This window comes from Odontomachus brunneus, unplaced genomic scaffold (genome assembly GCF_010583005.1).
Source record: "Odontomachus brunneus isolate Ranch 3 - 2012 unplaced genomic scaffold, Obru_v1 Obru_scaffold_002, whole genome shotgun sequence".
Classification (NCBI taxonomy): domain Eukaryota; kingdom Metazoa; phylum Arthropoda; class Insecta; order Hymenoptera; family Formicidae; genus Odontomachus; species Odontomachus brunneus.
In genome coordinates, this window is record NW_022639452.1 from 1,349,126 (window position 1) to 1,373,015 (window position 23,890).

General features: G+C 41.2%; 1 protein-coding gene across 5 annotated transcripts in view; it reads left to right on the forward strand.

Moving 5' to 3' along the window:
- LOC116841322 overlaps positions 1-23,890 on the forward strand; it is a 139,416-nt gene that overhangs the window by 4,484 nt on the left and 111,042 nt on the right. For 4 of the 5 annotated variants that reach the window (XM_032809150.1, XM_032809141.1, XM_032809173.1 and 1 more), the window contains exon 2: positions 17,543-17,679. In XM_032809150.1, coding sequence (XP_032665041.1) covers positions 17,567-17,679 — 113 coding nt within the window. In that variant the 5' untranslated portion in view covers positions 17,543-17,566. Of the gene's footprint in view, positions 1-8,820; positions 9,012-17,542; positions 17,680-23,890 lie in introns of those variants that run through there. The other variant, XM_032809157.1, reaches the window with a different exon arrangement.

Sequence of the window (23,890 nt, forward strand, 5' to 3'; positions counted from 1 at the left end):
AGGGATGATGGCTATGATTGTGTCGCGGCGGGAACGTTTTCCGGGAACGCGATTAAATGCACGACAGCTTCGCGCGTCGTAACGGCAAAGCGCATATTCGGACAGTTATAATATGCACTGCGATTACACTGTCGTGTCTATGCAGATATCGTATCTATAATTATGGTGATCAATAACACGCACGGCCTAGCCACCGCGTGCTTACATGGCGGGTAGCCCAAGTCAAAATTTTGATGCTACTTTGACGTTCTTAAGGATAGTTTGCGCCTACTTAAACGGTTTATAGACTAGGTAAAACCTCCTTTGACGAACTTGATACTCATTAACTTCTCTTTTGAACCTTTAACTCTGCCTTGTCAAAATTTTGACGCTACTTTGACGCTCTTAAAAATAGTTTGAGCCTACTCAGATAATCTACAACCTAGGTGAAACCTATTTTGACGATATTGACACTCATTTCCGAATCGAAATTTTGACCCTACATTGAACTTTGAATTCTACACCGCAGTAGGAGCTAAGATAGCAAAGTAGGTTTAATTTTAGTGATATGATTTACTCCTACTTTTACTTACTTGATGATGTTTGAAATATATGCAACAAATAAAATGCATATTTTGTGTGTTATTTGACGTTTTTGTTTCGTTATTTATTAAATGTTTTAAATATTTCTATAAAATACATGTATTCTATGTAGAAGCTAAAGCTTCAATAGAGGTTCGCAACTGAACCTACTTTGTGCTCCTTAAGATCCTACTATTATACAACTTATTTTGACGCTAAAGAAAGCGAAAGCGGAAATTTCAGACATCATCAGGGTCAAAGTAGGAATAAATTATATTAGAATTAAATCTACTTTGCTATCTTAGCTCCTGCGGTGTAGAATTCAAGGTTCAACATAGGGTCAAAATTTCAACTCGGGTGGCCGCGGATGCAACGACGACAACGAAAAACGGTATATCGCGATCGAATCGGAGCGAGCAAATTAATTGCTCGCAATTATGCACATGCATTCCAGCGGGATGCACGTAATCGATTTGAAATTGAAATTATTCTCGTCGACATCGGGAGGGAAAAAAGTCTCGCCTCTCGTTGAACGAACGAATGAACGAGCGAAAATGGAAGAACAAAAAAAATAGCTTTCCCACATGATCAAGATATTTCTGCGACGCGAGCGTTAAGGGTTGTTTAAAGAAGTCGAATTCTTTATTGACAGATTACCGATTTTTTTTCTGTAAAGTTTACGTTGCATTGGCTGAATTGCAAATGCTCCTGCACAATGAAACTACGTGTGAAAATATGTTGGAATATTGTACAATATATAACAGAAACGGTAAAAAATTTTCAAAGTTAACGCTCTATAAATTGGCTTGTCAAACGTTGTCAGTTAAAGCAAATATTCGCCTGATGCAAAAATTGCGTAGCTTGTATGCGCTGAACGCGAGTTTGCTCCACTCGGAAAAACTTCAAAGAACATTTCGCAGAACGCAATGAAACAAAGCAACACATTTACGTAAGTTCTGTATATATATACAAGAAATACGAAAAAGATAGCACGATTGTGACGTTATTGACATTTTTGGAGTTCGTCGTCTCTGCGTTATTGACATTTTTGGAGTTCGTCGTCGACTGCAGCATCTCCTCAAACTCTCCCTGGTTTTCTTTCCGCGAATCGCGTTCGAAATATCGATTGCTCAGCACGATATATAAATCGCGGCCACAGGCTCGATATTCCCTGACGGGAAGGTCCGCCGGCTAGGATTTCCGACGCGGCCTCTCTCGCGTTTTATCGCGCCATAGCTCACGGGGGCTTTTCGCGTTACTCCCGCAAACCCTCTACGCGCGGGCGATAAAAATAATAGCGAGTGTCGCAAAGAACATAGTCTTCTCTTTTCCGGCGTCGTCGGGGCAAGAGCGACGCTCTCCGCGCTTTTATTTTTACTCGACAAGATTGAGATTCGCGCGAAGATTCGTCTAATTTCGAACGTCGTAGGATGATCGATACTCTCGAGGCCGCTGCTATGATCCAAGAGCGACGGTAACGATCGACTTCGTGTTAGCCAAAGGAATATGTTCCCTCCAGACGTCCTCTCTCGTTGGCAACTCAGTTGCGTAGCCGCGACACGTAGCTGTGTGTACCGCTCCCCCCTAATTGCGTCTCGCGAGCCGCTTTGATATCCTGTGTCCACTAACGTCGAAACGTCGGCAGAAATTGTATGAATAATTCAAAGGTGACTTAAGGCACACCGGCCGTTTGTTTTAGGTCGTGCAGGGAAAAAAGGATGGCAGGGATGGAAGCGGGAGAGTTCAGATAGCCAAGATCGCGTCGAGAGCTTTTAAGCTTTCTAGCTTGCCTTTTTTCTTTCGTCTCACGAAGCTTCGCGATTTGTTATCTCGAGTCTATTCTTCACTACCCCTCGCTTGTGTAGAAGTATTCACGATTCCTCCGCTCGTGAATTCATTTTTTTCTTCCTCCTTCTCTTTTCTCTCTTTTTATACACCCGCCATACATATCATCGTCCCTTCCGAGCGGATTCGTATTGCGTTTATACTTCGGGTGACTTAATTTTTAGCGGCTTCGATCTCGCGTAAATTCTTACTGTTGATTGAACGCAGATTCCTATGTGTGTACATGAAAGTTTGCGTATGTGCCAAATGCTTCGCGTGAATTTCGCCATTGTTCTATTTTCATTTCCGCGGATTCCACGTAAATTCATTTTTCGTCACGATATTGTGAACATATGTCGGCACGAGATTCAATTTTTGGCGGCATTATCGATCATCCCGACGCTTCATTTGACTCCACGCGAATTGTCACGGCTCGGCGTGCTAATAAATTAACGATAACGAACAATTTTGTTTGTACACTTGCAGAGAATTTCATGGTAAAAGTTACTAGACGATTCTGTAATCAAGCAATAGATTGGCATTAATTCTGCAGTAATTGACTGTTCTTTCATTTCATATGTTCATTCGCATTTTGGGAAGTGCAATGTTAATGCTGTTAAAAAAATTGCTGTTTTTAACGAAATTTACTATATTCCTTAGCAAGAGATAGATCTTACTTGACAGTCTATCTCAGAAACATGCCACTCTGCTAGTCCAGGTATTTCAGCTAAAAAGAGCAGTCCCATAATCTAAAATTTTTTGTTTACATTTCTCATTGCTCATTTATTTCTCATTTTTACTGTCAGAGGTTCATATTCAATAATAATGAGGAGACTAATGAGCTCAACGGTACGATTTCGACGACTCTCCCTTGTATTCTCGGCGTGTACCGTTCGCGAAAAGCGAAGCGCGCGACTTGTAAGAGAATTTTATATTATGTAACACACCGCCCTCGCGGAAATCGCGAGAGACAAGCGTTTCAAAGCGGCCGCGCAAATTGCGAAATTAATAATCTCCGCGGCGAAGTTTAACCAAGCGTTGCACGGATCAAGTGACCTTTTTGCCGAGCAGATCGCTGAATAAAGAGTAGGATCGGCGTGGCAGCTCGCCCACCTCAACACGCGTCGCGAGTTTTATCGCCGCGATTACGCGAATAATGAATGGAGTCCAACTGGCATTAGAGACGGGTCTTGAAAATCGTTCTCGCGAAGGAGCCGGGGAATGATTCGGCCGGCGATTGTCGGCATTAGTGGCGCGTATAACGAAACAAATCGATGAAAGACCTATCGATCAATTCTCGCGTTGCGATAACCGTCGTCGGGCTTAATCGGAATTGTCATTACGGCATACGATATGACAGACGTCACTACGCTCTCCCGCGACAGAGCGATTTCGCCTGCACGAGGTGTATACACAGAAAGAAGAATGTTCGGAGCATATCTTTATTGCATTTTAAAAATAAAATTAACATTAGAATGAGATTATATCGCGTCGAACGAAGATAAATTAGTTTTCAGGACGAATACAGTCAAATTAATACAATCATTTTCTCATAGAATATTACAATATTAACCTTTTAATCGTGTTCGTCTCGGGTATACTTTGACCATGTTCAGGGTCTAAATAGACCCAATGGTGAGAACTTACTATTTAATTGACATATATGTATTTTTTTATATCTTTTATTTTAGCATTATATAAAGTAATTTAGTACAATATGTACTGACTTTTTCTAAAATAACTCGAAAAGTCGCGAAGTACCACATTTGTATTTAGAATATTACAAAAACTATGTGAACTTTGAAACTGTTCTGGGTCAAAAAAGACCCAGAGTACAGCTAGAAGATTAATATTACAAGCAGCATTGACGTTCTTTAATCGTTCAAGAAGCATGGTCGATTTTTCTTTCTTTAAGGATATTCGTTCAGCATCTAGTAGAAAATAAAAACAGTCTTTTAATTAACTTCAGCTGCCCATAAAACTTGGATTTTCTTGTTTTATGTAGAAAGTCGTACGAACTATATGTATATATATATATATATATATATATATATATATATATATATATATATACAGTATATATATATATATATATATATATATATATATATATATATATATATAGTTCGTACGCCTTTCTACATAAAACAAGAAAATCAAAGTTTTATGGGTAGCTGAAGTTAATTAAAAGAGTGTTTTTATTTTCTACTAGATGCTGAACGAATATTCTTAAAGAGAGAAAAATCGACATAACATCGACCGAACATTCTTTTATATATATATATGGAAAGGATAACGCGATTGTGTTAGTGATGGTCGTCTCTACGTTATCGACATTCTCGGAGCTCGTCATCGACTCCGGCGTTCCCTTAATCGCCCGATCGATCGAAAGCGTTAACGTCACGAGAACGAACATGGTCCGGACGAGTGAATACACTCGTACTTGCAAACGACACGACGCCAATTACATAATTAGCGTGCGAACGCCTCGATTAATTTGTCTTGTTAATTTGTCTTGTAAATTTCGCGACATGGCCACTCGCGGCGGCAATTACCGCGATTTTCTTCGCCTGCGAACACGGACTTTTGCGGTGAGGTCGATCCACAATTCTTCTGAAGTCACTCGTTATATGACACGTCTCGTTCGGGACGAGAGGACTCTCCCTTGAGAGCAGGATCGTGTTCGCAGCGTTTTTCAAGACGTTGCCCGCAAAGCTTGAACTTGACAAAGCATTCCCGATGACTCCTCAATCGCGAACACTAATAACCAAAGTTCGCAGATTGAACGACGCTCCTCCATCTCGCTCCACGTCCATGTCACCGATACGTAACTGCTGCGCCACGTTACAACATCCTGCCAAGGATTCCATTAATTTCTACCAGAAGCTCCGCACTATGTTTGTCTCTCTACCTCTCTGTCTCGCAAGACAGTTGCCCTGAATAGTTTCCATGGTCCGCAACTCGACGACCTAACCAAATGCGCCTTTAGGTGCCTCGCTATTGTGTCACGTTTCTCGAATAGTTTCCGGCGAAACTCCCGAATGGCATTTAACGACTGTATTATACGAACTTGTAAGATTCCGAAAAGAGTCCGGCTCCGTAAGGCACCTTTCATTCGCGCACATATTCGGGGAAGTCTCGTCGGAAAACGCGGAATATCGTGAATCGATCGGTGAGTTTGTACTTGTCTCAAATCTCGCCTCGTCTCTCGCATTTACGTTTATTTATTAAAAAAGCACGACGTGCAGCAAATATTTCCGACCACTTGAGAACTTAAAATTAACGACGCAAAAGAAAAAGTTATGATTGAAGAAGATCAATAACGATCGCTGAATTGTGTTTGCACAAAAAAACATTTTGTGTTGCAACTGATCTATGTAGAAATGTTTGTTAAATTTCTCAGATACCCGCACGTGTTAATTTAACATATCGTCGTTGTGTTATTTCGGCTATTATACATTGAGTATACCACAGTTCCACATAAAAAATCTCTCTTTCTCCCTCGCGGACTTTTATTGCGGTAGATCGGACTCGGTAGATCCGAACGACCAACCCCCTGTCCTGTTGAACGATTATCTCCCTTAAAGCTCTCGCTTCATTAAGAAAAAGCTTTGTCGCCTCGCTATCCCGGTTGTTTACGTATCAAATGTTTGCGATGGGAAATCCCCAGGGGGTCTTCGGCGTACATCCGCGCGGATGAGCGCCAGGCAAATCCCTGCAAATCAGCCTCTGTTTGCATCAGTCACTCACTCTTAATCCACACCTCCTGACTCGGCAATCCAGCTAGCCGGGTAGACATCGTCTTGATGAATGTTGACAAAAGTTCTTCGGAGCTTTCTCCATGTTATCAAATGATATCCCACGGCTCGCAGGATTGCCCGCGTTTTTTCCCCGCAATTAAATCAGCAGAAGCGTCCATCCTGCCTACCTGCCACTTGCTCCTGTAACGAACGTCGAAACGATATCTCGTTTGGAGCAGACGACGGAGGGGAAATTCTCTCGATTCTCGACGAGGAGACTGAAGTACGTATTCAGGGAAGTCTCGTCGGAAAACGCGGAATATCGCGAATTGGTCGGTGAGTTTATACTTGCCTCAAATCTCGCCTCGTCTCTCGCATTTACGCTCATTTATTTAAAAAGCACGACGTGCAGCAAAGATTTCGTTCCGACCACTTGAGAACTTAAAATTAACGACGCAAAAGAAAAAGTTATGATTGAAGAAGATCAATAACGATCGCTGAATTGTGTCTGCACGGCAAAGAAACATCTTGTGTTGCAACTGATCTATGTAGAAATTTTTGTGTTAAATTTCTCAGATACCGCCTCGTCTCTCGCATTTACGCTCATTTATTTAAAAAGCACGACGTGCAGCAAAGATTTCGTTCCGACCACTTGAGAACTTAAAATTAACGACGCAAAAGAAAAAGTTATGATTGAAGAAGATCAATAACGATCGCTGAATTGTGTCTGCACGGCAAAGAAACATCTTGTGTTGCAACTGATCTATGTAGAAATTTTTGTGTTAAATTTCTCAGATACCGCCTCGTTTCTCGCATTTACGTTTATTTATTAAAAAAGCACGACGTGCAGCAAAGATTTCGTTCCGACCACTTGAGAACTTAAAATTAAAACGACGCAAAAGAAAAAGTTATGGTCAAGGAGGATCAATAACGATAGCTGAATTACGTCTGCACGGCAAAGAAACATTTTGTATTGCAACTAATCCGTGTAGAAATTTTTGCGTTAAGTTTCTCACATACCCGCGCGTGTTAATTTAGCATATCGTCGATGTGTTATTTCGGCTATTCTGCGCTGAGTATACTACAGTTCCGCATAAAAAATGTCTTGACATTTAATGGAGCCGATTCCCAAAAATAATCCTAAGTTCTGATTAGAAGTGTAATGTTTCTCAAACATGCGATTCCAAGCCGGAAAATTCAAAATTTGCTTAATATCCTTTCTGTAACGACTCAAAATATTTGCTACAGACATTTGTCCTTTAATAGCCCATCTAAAATTCCATCCTCACTAGATGACGTCATTTACTGAGAGTGGAATTTTAGATGGACCATTTTCTCCGGTATTTTAATTTTTTAATGCAAATGGAGTAAAAATTTTTGTCCGGAAAATTTTCAGCAGAATTTGACCGCACTCTTTGGACATTCTAATCAGAATCTATGCATCTGAGAAAATTTTGGAGTATTTTTAAACGAGATAGTGGCCGAGTGTTGCCTTTTTACGTTAATTTTGTGCGCGCGATTTATTTCTTTATATTTGATTCGCGTCAAACAGAAAAATTTGGGTAAGATGAGTTGGAGCCTGTGAAACGTCTGAGATTTAATGCAAAACTCTTGACAGTGCACGCTATGAGGAAACCGTGTGGTGATCGAGGCTGCGGTGTTCGATTCACGATCGAAATGTTGCGAATATCGGTTGGAGGGTCTTTCGGCCGCGTTGTTCAATCCGTCCAACTGGCTTCGTTTCCGACAACATCGCGGTCCTCGCCGCCGGTACGATCGCTGATCGCGTCCGACCGCGCTTTGCGCGGCGGTTGCACGCGTGGTATCCGCGCCGCGTGCAGTATGCGTTTTCATGAAATTGTGCCACGTAGCAGCGTCCATTATCCGGACGCCTCGCGCGTTCCATTCGCCCTTTCCGCCTTCCAGGAGGATCGCGGAAATTGCATTTCCATCGGGAAGCCTTTGCGCGTGCGCGCGCGTGCGACTCGCAAATTCTCTTTCCTCGCCGCCGCGCGTTTTTGCAAAAACTGTTTTATAGTCGCTGCTTTCAGCACGCGCACGCCTGTAAAGTAACAACAACGCCCCGGGAGAAGCCCTCGGGAAAAAGGGGATGCGAATTACATTCGCGAGGATCCGGCTGTCGGTAGCAGGCGTCTAATTCCAAATGCGGTCTGCCCGTAAAATCTCGCGATAAAACGTCCGCGAGAGGAGAACGCGTCGCGACGGTTGCTACAATAGCGAAGGCGGTGGCGATGTGCGTCGACAGCGTTGCAAATGTTGCGTGATACGTACCACTAAAAATAAAGTAACTTTTATATTTGGAGTGAAAATCGCGTGCAACGTCTGCCCGAAGATTTCAGTAGATATTTATAAAAAGAAACGTCACGCGAAACAAACAGTTGCGGGCACAATATCTCGTATATTAAATGCTTGTAGAACGCACAACTCTCTCTCTCTCTCTCTCTCTCTCTCTCTCTCTCTGTCTCGTTAAATTTTGTTTCCTCGCTCATTTTAGAAAGCGGAAAGCTCTTTTGTGTCTGAATTATTACGTCCTTTTGCAGGCAGCACACTCGACTGCATAGCGTCACGTCTTTAATATCGTTAAATTTTTTACGCATGGGCACGTACAGTCGAGAACAAAACGGTTTGAACATTTTCCTTTTTCTAGTAAAGTTACTAACTCATCTGGTTGCATCACGTTTGAGGATCACTGCTCGCGGACTTTCGCGGTAATCGGTTATAACAAAAGCTGAGGTGACAATGCGTGATGCGAGAATAAATTTTATTTCAAGCCATGTGAAAACGTGTTAATACATCCGGGAGTATTCCGGGTTAAATTGTCGCAGCAGTGATGCTTGAAGAATCGAAGAGACTTGTGCTTCAAAGGTAAGAAACGTGCTTCGAATGTAAGAGACGGTACAACCTGAACTGCAAATCTAGGAAAAATCTAGGAAAGTGCTCTCTCTCTCTCTCTCTCTCTCTCTCTCTCTCGCGCGCGCGCGTGTTACTTTTATCGCGTTACATTCTTCCTGGATCTTTAGATCGTGACGTCTCATGAAGCACAAGATGCTTCAATGTTCGAGCACCATTACTGCAACGATGTACAATAATGAATATCCAAACGTGACAAATAGATGGCTTATTAACTTCGCTAGAAAAAGAATGCTCAAACCGTTTCGCTCTCGACTGTACGCGCGTTCACGAGGCGCATAATAAGCTTCCCCCTCGTCATAAACACGAAGCGCGCTCGTTCTTGACTGACAAGGTAAACACGCGCAGCGAAGCCACGAGGAACGTTTCGGCGAAGAATTAGAGCGCGCTTGCGATAAGACGACACGTGTAATCGTGCACGGCAGGTAGAAATGATCAGTCAATCGGGGAGAAACTTGACTGTTAACGTAAACAACGCATTTTGCGTATCAGGTAGACGCTGCTTGAATTATCGAATTTTTTCAGGCATTCATGCGCGTCCCCGCGTCGCAAATTCGACGCACGTTCTATGCGAAATCAATAAACATCGTGTTCGTTATTAGGAGGCATTCAACGCAGTGGTGAAATTACGCCTTCCGTGATTGAAACTTCATTGAAACTGCGGCAAATTACGAGAAAGTTTCCCGGCTCATAACGATGAGGCGCGGTTTAAAGCAGTTTAGTAACAATCCACCCTCCCCGTGTTTCTTCCTTTCTCTTTCTCTCCATTTTCTCTGTTTTATCTCTACATCGGCCTAATAATGCTCAGATATACGTAGATGTGCCGTGTCCTTAGGCACAGCCGACGACTAATCATTGCCAGATAATTACCCTTTTCAACTTCGTAATCAGTGTGCCTATCGGCATGGCCCCGATAAGCCTTGTTATTTATCTGGAGATAAACGAGATCTCCTTTTTAATGTCTCGATACCGTGATTTGTCCTTCTTCAAACTTTCACGGACGTCCTCGCGATTGTTGTTGTTACTGCTGAATCACGAAAATATCAATGAAGTAAAAAATATTAATTCCCGAACACGTACATAATGCTACATTGAGAAAAAAATACTTGGATATTTATTTGTGGGATATAAAGTTCACTCCCGGGAAATAAAGCTTATTTCTGCCAAATATAATTTTATATCCTGCAAATAAATTTTCAAATGTTATTTTCTCAGTGTAAGCATTTTTATCATTTTAATGTTTAAACTTTCAACATATAATATTTTATAAAAAGATTTAGTGAAGTTTGATTAATGAAATTTGATTTTAATAAGTGAAATCGTCGCGTTTGAAGGACGCAAAATTTCTGAATATTACGACGCAAATTTGGTTCTGCGAATCAGAATTTCCGCTTCCTTTAACCAGAACGCGTTGGTTCATTAATTACAACCAAATTTCATGTCAATCCATATTTGTTACTCTCCGTGCATTCAATTTATCATTTTAATGTTTAAACTTTCAACATATAATATTTTATGAAAAGATTTACTGAAGTTTGATTAATGAAATTTGATTTAATGAAATTTGATTTTAATAAGAGAAATCGTCGCGTTTGAAGGACGCAAAATTTCTGAATATTACGACGCAAATTTGGTTCTGGGAATCAGAATTTCCGCTTCCTTTAACCAGAACGCGTTGGTTCATTAATTACAACCAAATTTCACGTCAATCCATATTTGTTACTCTCCGTGTATTCAATTTATGTATATTTTATTTTATTAAGATTATGTATGTCTATTTTATACATTTTATTTATTTTTATTTCGTTATATATTATATTATTTTATTTTACCACATATGTATATTTTATTTTGTCTTAGCTCATTTTAATACTTTATGTTGAGAATTGAAATATTTTCGTATTTAAAGAGGAAACCACAAGAATGTCCAGAATTAAGTACGTGTTCGAATATTAATGCTTTCGCCTTAGATATTTTCGGCACTAAATCGCGTTATCGTTGACAATGATGAGAGAGGACATGTGGGGGTGTAATCGACGAAAATGATAACTGTCCAGGCGCGTCGAGGCGAATCTGGCGCCGAACTGGATATTTCCTGCTTGCCGGGTCTCACCGAACGAACATCGACGCTGAAAATCGAGCGACGCGACGCGACGACGTTTCGATCTAGGTGCGCGAACCGAGCGAACTGGAAGTCGAGCTTGTAGTAACGCGAAAGAGGTCAATCGCCGGTGAGATCGAATGCTGATTGACTTCGTTTCGTGATGCTGCGTTCTGCTCGCTCGCGCGCGAGCATCTATCTCCATCTCGTGTGCTTCGCCTCAAACGATCTTCCGCGCTAATGAGGCTCGACATTTACGGAAGCGGGTTCTTGAAATGTCGATTCGCACGAGCAGAATGCCGTCATTTCCTGCGGCTTAATTGCGACTTTATCTTCACACAGTACATTTGATGAGCCGACGTAACGCCACTCTGATCTTGTGAGTGCGAAACTGGATTACTTCTGAACACCTCGAACGTCAATAAATTACGCACTCATCAGACCAAAAGTCATTAGTGATTTCTAATCGTTCATGTCTAAATACATTATTATTGATTATTTGGCTAAATCATTTTGACTTTACATCTTAAGAAATGAAAGGTGTTATTAAAAAATTTGCTATTTCTAATGGAACAAAGTTAAAAAGAACTTATATGAAAAGATCAAAATTTATAATATTCTCTTCATATATAATATATCTAAAAAAATAACAGTTCTTTTATTTAATACCATTGATATCACAGAGTGCGTGTTCTCCCGTGAAATCACTCGCTGAGTCTTACGACAATTCTCCTTTTCTTCATTCGACGGATCGCTTCGTTCCATTAAATTATTTATTAACGAATTTAACGGACTGATCGTAACGTGATTAACGACCGTTCCTTGGTACCGGGGAAAGTGATACAATTTAGCGTTTCATGAAATTTACTCAAGAGGCTGTCGCACATAACCGTCCCGAACGAGAGCCAATTTATCGTAATTTTCCCCCTCCCTGGTCTCTATATAAGTATCGCCGTCTGTGCTCTGCGTTTCTAATGAAATTAAAAGATCGGTCGAAAAAAAGAAGCTTTTCGACTTAACTAGCAGCGAAACTTACTTCATAATTCATAAGTTTGGGAAAGCGAGGTGCTCGCGAAAGAGTTCTAAAATACTTCCATGCGCCGCGTTGCTCCGGTACGGTTCTGCATTCTCTCGTTTATTTTACACCGAATGTCGACGGTCGATGCGGACTACAATAAGTCGCATTCGGAAAAGAAAAAGAAAGAGATAAAGAAAGTAGAGTTTATTATTCTATGGGATATACAAATACTCTACACAAAAAGGTACACAAAAAGAGAAAGTAAATACGGATGAAAGCTTGTGCAAAGATATACAATTGAAAAGAAATTGTAATGATAATGCGCAGTATAGATAAATATTGTAACAATACAAATAATTATATATATATACATATATATATAATATTTATATTTAGTATATATATATATATATAGTGAAAAAATAAATGACTAATTAAAGAAATAATGCAGTGAGACAAGATAGCGAAACGCTGAACATCGTTCCAAACTGCTCCCTATCTATCGAAGAAAAAGAAAAGATAAAAGAAGAGAGAGAGAGAGAGAGAGAGAGAGAGAGAGGGGGGAAGTAATCGGGATAGAAAGTATTAACGATGAATCGGCAAAAATCGAACGTCCCTCGTCGTTGAAGATAAATTTAACGCAAACGAAGAGGAGAGGAACAACGAATGTTTTCTGCACTCGCCGCTGCCGCCGCGATTTGTGCCGCTCCATGATGCGCGCGGTATCGACAATTGCGAATAATGAAATTTTATGTGGCGCATTTTCCTGCTGCGGTCTTGCCGGTTCGAAATAGAATACCGCAACGATGTCACGACGGGTCACTGACAAGGGCTGATTGGCGCACCGTTCTGACTGCAAAATGAATCCCGTTGATCTCTCTTGTCATGTCTATAAATAGCGAACGCGTGGTCGTAAATATACCGTTTCTCTCTTTCTCTCTTCCTCCTTTGCTCCGATCATGAGAGACGTGCGACATGTAAAAAATGTCGAATCGATTATACGAAGAACTGGTTCGATACGTCGCGTACGTCTTCCATGTATCTTTAGGTGAGATTCACGCAAAATTTTTGCGATTCATCGAAGAATCGTCTGCTCGGTGGGGCTCGCGACTCGTAGAAAATTGATCAGTAATACCAGTAATTACAGTAACAGTGTTACAGTGACTGGCCAGGAATTTTAATGAATCCAGTGTTTTCCGTGTTTCTACTAAACTGCCAAGCATTTACTTACCATTTTCATTGTCTCGTTCCTGGCCAATGACTAGCTAAGAAATATTGGCCAGTATTTCCCTGTTTCCAGTTTCTCTGAGCAGTTATTCCCAATAAATCTCAATTGGTAAAAATTAGCCAGTTTCTAGCTGGAAACTTTTAGCGAGCAGTTTCTCTTAGAAATTTTTCAACTTAGGGAAAACTTTGTCAGAATTATGCCGAGGACTTCGTCGCAATAAGCGTGATTGCAGAGGTATCGATTCTCCCACGTGCTCACCCTCTTTTTCTCTGCCTCAGTCGTATAACGTGAATCCATCGGTATGTCATTCGAAACGTGAATGTTACTGAACCACTACGCCGTCGCGACGTATTCGTCAGAGGTTCGTAACGACGTGTTGACCTCAATTCCCGAAAAAGCCGAGGGGTCGGATGTCTCGCGACATCAATCATTGTCCTTAGAATGCTATAACTCCGTGTCAATAGCACCGGATGTACCGGCTTGATTTATTTAGGCCTACTGCGAGGTCGTCGAATCATGTAAATGCAAACGCAATTCGCTCGCTCGCGCGCCGCCTTTACCTGTCGAAAGCGCGAGAAAAGGAGGATACGAAAGATGCCCGCGATAATTGGCCGAAGAACTGAGACACCAGTCGAGGTGGACTCTTTTCCTCGCGACGATATCGAAACGTCCGAGCGAAAGAGCACATTAAAGATTCTTCGAATGACATGCTTAAATGACTTAAAGCGAAAATAATCGGACCGCCCTCGACCGAGATATATTTTCGAAGAAAACACCCACCGCTTTGTTTGCTTCGTGTCTCGCGGAGAGGAAGCAAAGGCGGGCCCGGATTGTCTACTCCGTTTGCCGACAGTTAATGCAAATCGCATTGCCGGTGACACGAGAGCAATCCGTTTGTGCTTGGCGCGCAGCTCTTCGACAAGGTAAAAGCGATCGGTCAAACGGGAGTGGGCGGAGACACAGCGAAATCTTGTTTCGCAATTAAGAAATAATTACGGGAGATTACAGCTTGCAAAGTCATTTCGCGTGCTCGCCGCCGAAGCGCGTCGCGTGATGGCCATTAAGATCCTAAAACTCTAAACATGAGTTAAATTTACTAACTTTTCCAAAAATAACTTTTTAAAAACTTTTTTGTTTTTCGTTATAACTTTTTTCAGCTTTATTAAATCGCAGAAACATTAATAGATTCATATTCCTCGATGTTTTCTACACCAATTAAAAAGAAGAAAGAATAGATTTTCGATAATTTTCCCGAAAGTTATGAGCAAATAAAGATGAGGTCTAAGAACAAAATTTCAAACAACACTACTCTCGAGTCGAAATTTTGACCCTATGTTGAACCTTGAATTCTACATCGCAGTAGGAGCTAAGATAGCAAAGTAGGTTTAATTCTATTTATATTTATTCTAATGATATAATTTACTTCTACTTTGACTCTGATGATGCCTGAAATTTCCGCTTTCGCTTTCTTTAGCGTCAAAGTAGGTTGTATAATAATAGAATCTTAGGAAGCAAAGTAGATTCAGTTGCGAACTTCTATTGAAGCTTTAGTTCCTACATAGAATATATGTATTTTATAGAAATATTTAAAAAATTTAATAAATAACGAAACGAAACGTCAAATAGTATATTAAATATACATTTTATTTGTTGCATATATTTCAGACATCATTAGGTTCAAAGTAGGAGTAAATTTTATCACTAGAATTAAACCTACTTTGTTATCTTAGCTCCTACTACGGTGTAGAATTCAAAGTTCAATGTAGGATCAAAATTTCGATTCGGAAATGAATGTCAATATCGTCAAAATAGGTTTCATCTAGATTGTAGATTATCTAAGTAGGCTCAAACTATTTTTAAGAGCGTCAAAGTAGCGTAAAAATTTTGACAAGGTAGAGTGAAAGTTCAAAAGAGAAGTTAATAAGTATCAATATCGTCAAAGTAGGTTTTTCCTAAGCTATAAACCGTCTAAGTAGGTGCAAACTATCCTTAAGAGCGTCAAAGTAGCGTAAAAATTTTGACAAGGTAGAGTGAAAGTTCAAAAGAGAAGTTAATAAGTATCAATATCGTCAAAGTAGGTTTTTCCTAAGCTATAAACCGTCTAAGTAGGTGCAAACTATCCTTAAGAGCGTCAAAGTAGCATCAAAATTTCGACTCGGGCTGTATCTTTGCGGTTGAACTTAGAAACTTAAAAAGTACACGGAAAGTTTGCAGGAGAACACATTTATGTAAGATCTGTATGTACAAGAAATATGCGAAGGATAGCGTGATCGTGTTGATGACGATCTCTGCCTTCGACATTGTTCGTCACCCATTTTGGCATCCTTTTAATAAGTGATCCTGAAGTGGCTTTACTCGCTCTCTAATAAATTACCTCTTGTCACTCGTAATCTCTCCGCTAACAACGAATCAAGTCGAGATGACAACGTGTCCACTCGGTGTCCCCAAATATCTCGACTCCAATATTATATAACCAATAAAGAGTGCGCGGCGTATTATCGGCGAACTGGCCGGCCGGCTTGCAATTTCCGACTAAATGCAAATCGCGTCTAATTTTAGTACGTTCATGCGTTTTAATGCAAAGGTGGCTTTCGGCTTTGACCGGAGCGGAGCTTGTTACGTAACCAATCCACTTTGATCCGGCGAGATCGATGGATTTAGCCCTTTCAGCGCGCCAACGGATGCTTATGACGGATTCGAGCTCACCGCGAAGAATTTACTTAGCTTAATACCCGAGGACGCAGCGGCAAATGATATCACGCCGACAAGCCGTGTACGGCGACGCTTCTCTTCGTCAACTCCGGGCAAATTCACGTCGGCGTTTCCGCAAAATCGGGAAACGCGTAGGCGATCCGCTTTCGGGACGCAATCTCGTTTCAACCGACGCGACGATCGCATTTTCGAAAATTCGATGAGAACATAGCAACCTACTTCGACCTAGTCTCTCTCTAACCATCGGCCAGATTCAAAGAATCAGCACGCCGTGGATCGCCCTTAATCGAATCAAGCACGTGCGGTGGAGCGTGCTAATGCGGGCAAATAGACGGGTTCCTGGAGTAATAGTAGCTCGTCGATAGTTACCGGTAATCTCCCGTTCTGGAGATGTTCGCGGTGATCGAGAGGTACCGGCTTTGACAATCGATCTGCAAGATACCATCCATCCTATTAGCTGTTCCTAAGATCCAATCTGTGAGCGCTCGTGGCGCACATGTCGCTAATGATCGATGGCACGTTAAAAAAATATAATCTTCTTCTTACGGGAAATCCTCTTATATACAGGATGTCGCCTTCCTCCGCCCACCAAGTATATAGCGTTATTCTAACCAAGAATATTGTGCTTAGAATGTTTTCCTGTTGGCTTTATGAGAATCCCTTTGAGATCGTATAGTAAAACTCTCTGTATAGTAAAACTCTCTAGAATTCAGAGGATTCCGCTAAGGATGAGATAATATTTCTTTTGGTGAACTCTAGTTGCAAAGTGCTATTTTCTGTAATCTTATATTCTAAGCGAGAACTCTTATAAAAATCTTCTTTCTTTTTATTGGAGTTTCTTCTTATCAAAGAAAACGTCTGTTAAGAACAAGACTTGTAGATAAAAGACGAAGTTCTTCTAACTCTAAAAATATTGCGCTTATAATATTTTTCTCCTGGTTTTATGCAAATCCTCTTGTGGTTATATATGAGAGGAAAATTCCCTAGGATTCAGAGAATTTCGCTAAACAAAAAGGATGAGATAATATTCTTTCAGCTGCTAACACCGCTGACGACACTGCATTTAACGCGTAAAAGAAACGAGCTACTGTATCTGACTGGAAGTTAAAAGGCCATATTCTGGGCGCGAATTTAACGCTATAAACGTGGTCGTTCAAGCTCCGTCTGTCTCGTCTGTAAAGATATAGTGCGTAATGTTATTTCAGCTTGAAAATCGGCAGGGAGGCATGAAATATATGCGGGTGGAATATGATCCGGTACATGCTTCAGTACAACTTTAACATTTACTGGGCTTTCGCTTGACCCTTTTTCTCTTTTGTCACGTTCAAAACCTGTTGAAGTATTAACGAGAACGATCGGCGTCCGCGCGAAAATCACGTCAAAATTGGGACTGATTTCCTTGATCATCACCTTGATTATTCTTACAGGTGTTGGGAGGATTAGGACGCAGGATGTCGAGCGGCGACAAGGCTTCACCAGGCCTGACCATCGATCGCGCCGCTTTCTTGCTGCTGCGAGTGAAGAAGGCTTTCAAGAAGAAGAAGCAGCAGCGCAAGGAGAAAAGGTGAGCACACGCCTTCCTCCATTCGTAAATTAAGCCGCGCGACAATTTTTCGCGACGAGCTAGAGGAAAAGCTGCACAGCGGAGAACATTTTGCGAGACAGCAGCTGCCTCGGCCGGAAAACCGAATTGCGACGTGCTCGGAAGCGACGCGAAGAACAAATGCGGCGCAAATTAGCGTCGCGTCGTCGAGATGGAAAATCGCTCGCTCCCATCTCCGTTTTTTTCCATCTGACCTGTAAACTGATCTCGATATCGTCGTCTCCCCGTCGATATCGCGCGATTCCCGAGCTCGTTAATGCAAAATCGAAGGCGCATTATGCGTAATCCGACGCAGGAACGTCGCGCGCGGTTTTGCGAATACTTCTTACACGTCGCAGCGATGTGAATAACGCCGGTGTAACACGTCGCGGGCAATTTGAGCGAAAGAAGACTCTCCCCATGGGCGAAAATAGGGGAAAACTTCCACTAACCGGCACTCGCTGCGGCGTTCGCCAATTTTCAGCGCTCCCGCTCGGATTTTACCAAATATCAAGGTGCATGGTGGACTTATTAATTTTATTTATTAAATATTTATTAAATACTTATCAATTATTAATTCCTTCGTTCTTAAATTCCCAAACACTTCAATATTTGATCAATTTCTTATTGTTCGTCATCTTAACAAACATATACATTGCCCGAGATATAAATCACATTTCCCGAATCGAAATTTTGACCCTATGTTGAACCTTGAATTTTACATCGCAGTAGGAGCTAAGATAGCAAAGTAAATTTAATTCTAATGATATAACTTACTCCTACTTTGACCTTGATGATGTTTGAAATTTCCGTTTTCGCTTTCTTTAGCGTTAAAATAAGTTGTATAATAGTAGGATCTGAGGAAGCAAAATAGGTTCAGTTGCGAACCTCTATTGAAGCATTAGCTTCTACATAGAATATATGTATTTTATAGAAATATTAAAAAAATGTAATAAATAATGAAACAGAAACATCAAAGAGCATACAAAATATACATTTTATTTTTTGCATATATTTCAGACATCAGGTTTAAAGTAGGAGTAAATCATATCACTAGAATTATACCTACTTTGCTATCTTAGCTCCTACTACGGTATAGAATTCAAGATATACAACATAGGATCAAAATTTCGATTCGGAAATGAGTGTCAATATCATCAATATCGTCAAATAGATTTCACTTAGGTTGTAGATTATCTAAGTAGGCTCAAACTATTTTTAAGAGCGTCAAAGTAACGTAAAAATTTTGACAAGATAGAGTGAAAGATTCAAAAGAGAAGTTAATAAGTATCAATATCGTCAAAGTAGGTTTTTCTTAGGCTATAAACCGTCTAAGTAGGCGCGAACTATCCTTAAGAGCGTCAAAGTAGCATCAAAATTTCAACTCGGGATTGTCTATCCTAACTTTAAATTAGTTTATTAGTTATGTCTTTATCACAGAAGTGTTGCTTGGAGACAAATTGCAAGTAACAGATAATTTATTCCCACTACGGAATCATTTGCGGTCCCACATCGACAAACTATTTGTTGCGGCTGCTGATATTTTGTTAAATTAGTGAAAGTTTCTCTCTCAGTGATGGCTCATCAATGACGTCGTTATGTTCACGTGACTTCCCCAAATCGATCAAAGTTGCATCACATTCGATGCAACGCCGATCGATTTGGGAAAGTCACACGAACGTGACAGCGTTCCAATAGCCGTATTTTGCCCAAGGGAAAGGAACAGAAGACCTCGCGTGCTGTCCCTGTATAATCCAAGAATAACACTTCGCAAAATGGCTGCAAATGATCTCTCTCCGGGACACCCTGTGTGTGTGCACGGCCTGAATGGCCCTCTGCACAGGCCCGGACCTTACACTCACTCGAAAAACAACCTTCCTCCCGATATCGCGAGCCACATAACTCAATCGACCACGAATTGGCCCAGTTTATCGAGCCGCGCGCCACGGCGCGCCGGAGTCATTGCTGTTAATCTTTCTCGCGGGACGTGCACATTGCTGAGACGTTTTAATTATAAAATTAACGGGTGATCCGTTGAGCGTAAGCGCGAAACGGCGTTTTCATTTCGTCTGGGACATTAATATTCCACGGCAGTTCGCCCTGAATATTCATAAAGTGGCTACTCGAATGTAGGCGCACGCATGAAAAGGAGCGCGGCACACTTGTCGTATACTCCCGCCTTTAATCCGACAGTCATCCTACGAGGCGCTACTGTTTAATTAAACAATTCGCGTCTAAGACGCTCGTATTTATTACGACTCCGCGCGCGAAGTCGTGACATACGTGACAGAAATCTTTATCAAAAGAAAACGAAAATAATAACAATCAATAAGCGACTACATTGTAACTAAGAGATGTAACTAAGAGATGAAATAATTATAGGACGAATTATCTATAAGATTTTAAAATATCGCTGTTGTCTTTTTTTTTATATTAGAGGAAAATGTGCAAGGAATAAATTGTGAGAAGGATAAGCAAGTGTTGGGCGTTAATTGATGAAAATTTCCTTTGGCTAAAATAATCGGCAAATCCACAGTGTAAATTAATCAGACGTCACGTATGTATTCACAGATAATTTAATTGATTGATGAATTATTAAACAGTGTATAATCAATCACATCAAAGTTTTATTAACAACAAATTATTCTGTGGTATATATAATATTTGGTAAATTCTGATTATCGATCTGCCGATTATTTTAGCCAAAGGAAATTTTCATCGATTAACGATCGACACCGGGGTGAACATTGTAGTAAACCAATTCTTTTAACCGCACAACTTATTCCTTGCGCACTTTCCTCTAATATTAGGAGCTTGCGAAAATTCGTCGCACTTTTAGTCACATTTCTTTTATCGATAATGATGTAACGTATACTCCGTTTAATTCAAGAATCTATTATCGTTATTCGTCATTTTTTGCCACTCTTCAGATGTAATTAGTCCAACCTCGTGTTTGCGAGGTGAGTAAACGAATTATTAGCAATTTAACGATCTTTCGCAAGTCTCTCTAACATAAGAAACAATAGACATATTTCAGAATCTAATGCCAGGTGACTCAGCCTGTATAACGAGCAGCAGCGTGGTAAAAGCAGAAATGATTCCGATAATTCGTGTCGTCGATTAATTCGATTCATAAATTATAAAAGCGAGCCAACTTGGACTCAGCAATTTGCAGACCAGCACTAAACTGTTCTCTCTCTCTCTCTCTCTCTCCCTCCCTCTCTTTCTCGCGCGTGCTAATCCGAGCTTATAAAATATAATCAATGCGTCGGACCATCGAATAATTAATTTTCAGTCCCGGAATACCCAAAGCAGTTTCTCTGGAATTTAGGTAATTTGTCGATTTGCCCCTAGCGACTCACGCATCCATGAATTTCTGATCACCACAAGGCATGGCCGCTCCGCACGTACATATGTATGCATACATGCGCCACGTGCGAATTGCAGCGGACGCGATGTCGAGGGTCTCGCGCAGCTATCGAGAAGAAGGATACACGTGCTTACTCTTCGACGTGCCGCAACTACGCGAGATAAATATTAAACGCATTTTTCAGAAGCAGAAAATAACAGCGCGCACGACGCGCAATAAATTTCGCGATTCTCGGCGATCTCGTGTCCGACGCGTAACCCTTTATATTCTCGCGGGGATAATCGAATGATCCCAGCAACTGTAGACGATCACCTCCTTTTTCTTTTTTTAGGCTAATGCACCGATAGTATAATAGCAGTCGCACGCCATGTGCTTTCACTCACGCGCGGATCGAAGTTTTGGTTCTTTTTTCTCTCTCTTTCGTCGCACGTCCAAGTTCCATGTCCCGCTTCACCTCGTCCCGACAGTGACGAAGGACTCCTCGCTGAATATCCCGGATCGTTTTACCGCTGGTGCGTGAAAAACGAAGTCAGCGACGCGCCGACCGACGAAATTTTGCATCGCGTCGCTTGAATCGACGAGAACAGGACAGGAAAGCGCACCGAATAATAACAAGCCCGGACCGGCGATAACGTCGGTTTCTCCAATTTCTGATGCAAAATACACTCCCGTGCGCTTCCGCTATCCGTAACGTCGCGTTATCATCGAGAAATTCGAAGTAAGATTTGCTTAGAGCGCTCAACAAGAGAGTGTGCGCGCTCAAAAGCAAATATTTCTTGTTTTGACTCTGTAATCCAATCTAATTAAAATCTCTCTCTCTCTCTCTCTCTCTCTCTTTCTCTTTCTCTCTCTTTTTTTCTCTTGTTATATTCCACTTAGGAAACCCAGGTTTCCACCCAGGTTATTTTCACACATTACTTTTAATTACCTTTTCTATCTTATTATCATTATTATTTTTAATTACTTTTTATATCTTATTATCATCATTATCATATTTCTAAGTTTTTCACTATGCTTTCAACACGTGCTTAAATTTTATTTTTCTCTCTTTAACTCTATTAATTAGAATTTGTGCTGTTGTCTTTTCTTTTTATTTTTTCATCTGTAGTTTTATATTATTGCGTTACATCTGCTTTAATATTCTGTTCTCTCTTTATTTTTACTATACTTTTACATATATACTGTCCTTCTATTTCTGTATGCTTGAAGGGATTTTATTCCAAGGCTTAATAAATCTCTCTCTCTCTCTCTCTTTCTCTCTCTCTTTCTTGTCGAGACGCATAAAATTAGCATTAGCTTCATCGCGAGCAGTTCTCTCTCTCTCTCTCTTTTTCACTGAGAATATTCTCAAGAAAATATGTATCTCACAGGAATGCACAATCTCTGCGCGTATATAGGGTGTCCTACACCAGCCGCCAAATATTAAAATGGCAAATAGTAGATGTAAAAAATCCTTCGCCATTTTTTAATACGAGCAATAGCTAACGAGTTATTAAAAATTAATTAATTTCAATTCTTAACACGTCCTAATTGGCGTAGCGTATATATGACGTCGCGTACTGAAAAAAAATCTTCGTCTTTTAGACTAGTTTTGATATTCTGATTAATGAAATCCTTCCCCCTTCTGTCCGTCCCATGAAAAGTCTACAAAGGGTTCCTTATTTTAACTTTTACTATCTGTCATGTCAACCATTTGACATTTGGCGCGGGACACTCTGTATACGCGCATTCACGCTATGACGCGTGAAATGGCGGGAAGAGAAATTCGACGGAAGAGTGGAGTAGCGCAATGAAGATTGTAAGAAACGGATAGCTGCCCTTCGGCGTTTATTTCGGTCCCACATTTTTCTCACCGGGGATCTTGGGGGCGCGGCGTGGGTGCAGGTGGATCGAAGGTAACACAGTGCGCTTTCTATATACACTGGTAAAGCCCGAACGTCTGCAGGAGGCTCGTACGGGCTAACGCGAATGAACGACGTCGGTGTCGGGCGGGAGAAAAATTAATCACCGCGGATACAATCTCGAGAAAGCTCCTCGTCATTTTTACTAGCCGACACCCGTCTAAGCACGGCCCCATAACGCTGTGACGTTAACGATACATTGTTGAAGTGAGTGCTCCTCGCTCGATCGTTCGGCGTCAATGCCACGTCTCGTCGACGATGATACACATACCGCGTCGATCTCGTCCTCGAGCGCTGGCCAAATCACCCGAGATCATCCCGGCCTGGCGACGAGGAGCGGCGCAAATGAGCGATGTGCCGGTATCACGTGGGAGAGAAATTAATTGCCGGAAACATATAGCGAAGCCTTCGTCATTTGTAGTCGAGCGCGCGGCGTGAAAGCGACACATATATATATATATATATATATATATATATATATATATATATATATATATATTAAAACCGATCATCCTGTTCGTGACGACGAGGTGGCTGGCATAAATGAGCGATGTCGGCCTGTCGCTCCTTACGGGGAGGAATTAATTGCCGGAACTATGTAATTAAGTCCTCGTCATTTGCACAGAAAGATCTAATAAACGTATCGCGCTCGAGAACGATGATGAATCATTAGAACGCGGACATCGTAAGCTGTAATTCGTGGCCCGGAGAAGGCGTACTCGCGGTGGATCGTCGACAGCGATATCACAGCCGCGCCTCGATCTTATCTCGGAGATTGCTTAAATCATGATTATCATTAGCTTGACTACAGGAAAGAGGGAGCCAGACTACAGGAAAGAGGGAGCCAGATAGAGAGAGAGAGAGAGAGAGAGAGAGAGAGAGAGAGAGAGAGAGAGAGAGAGAGAGAGAGAGAGAGAGAGAG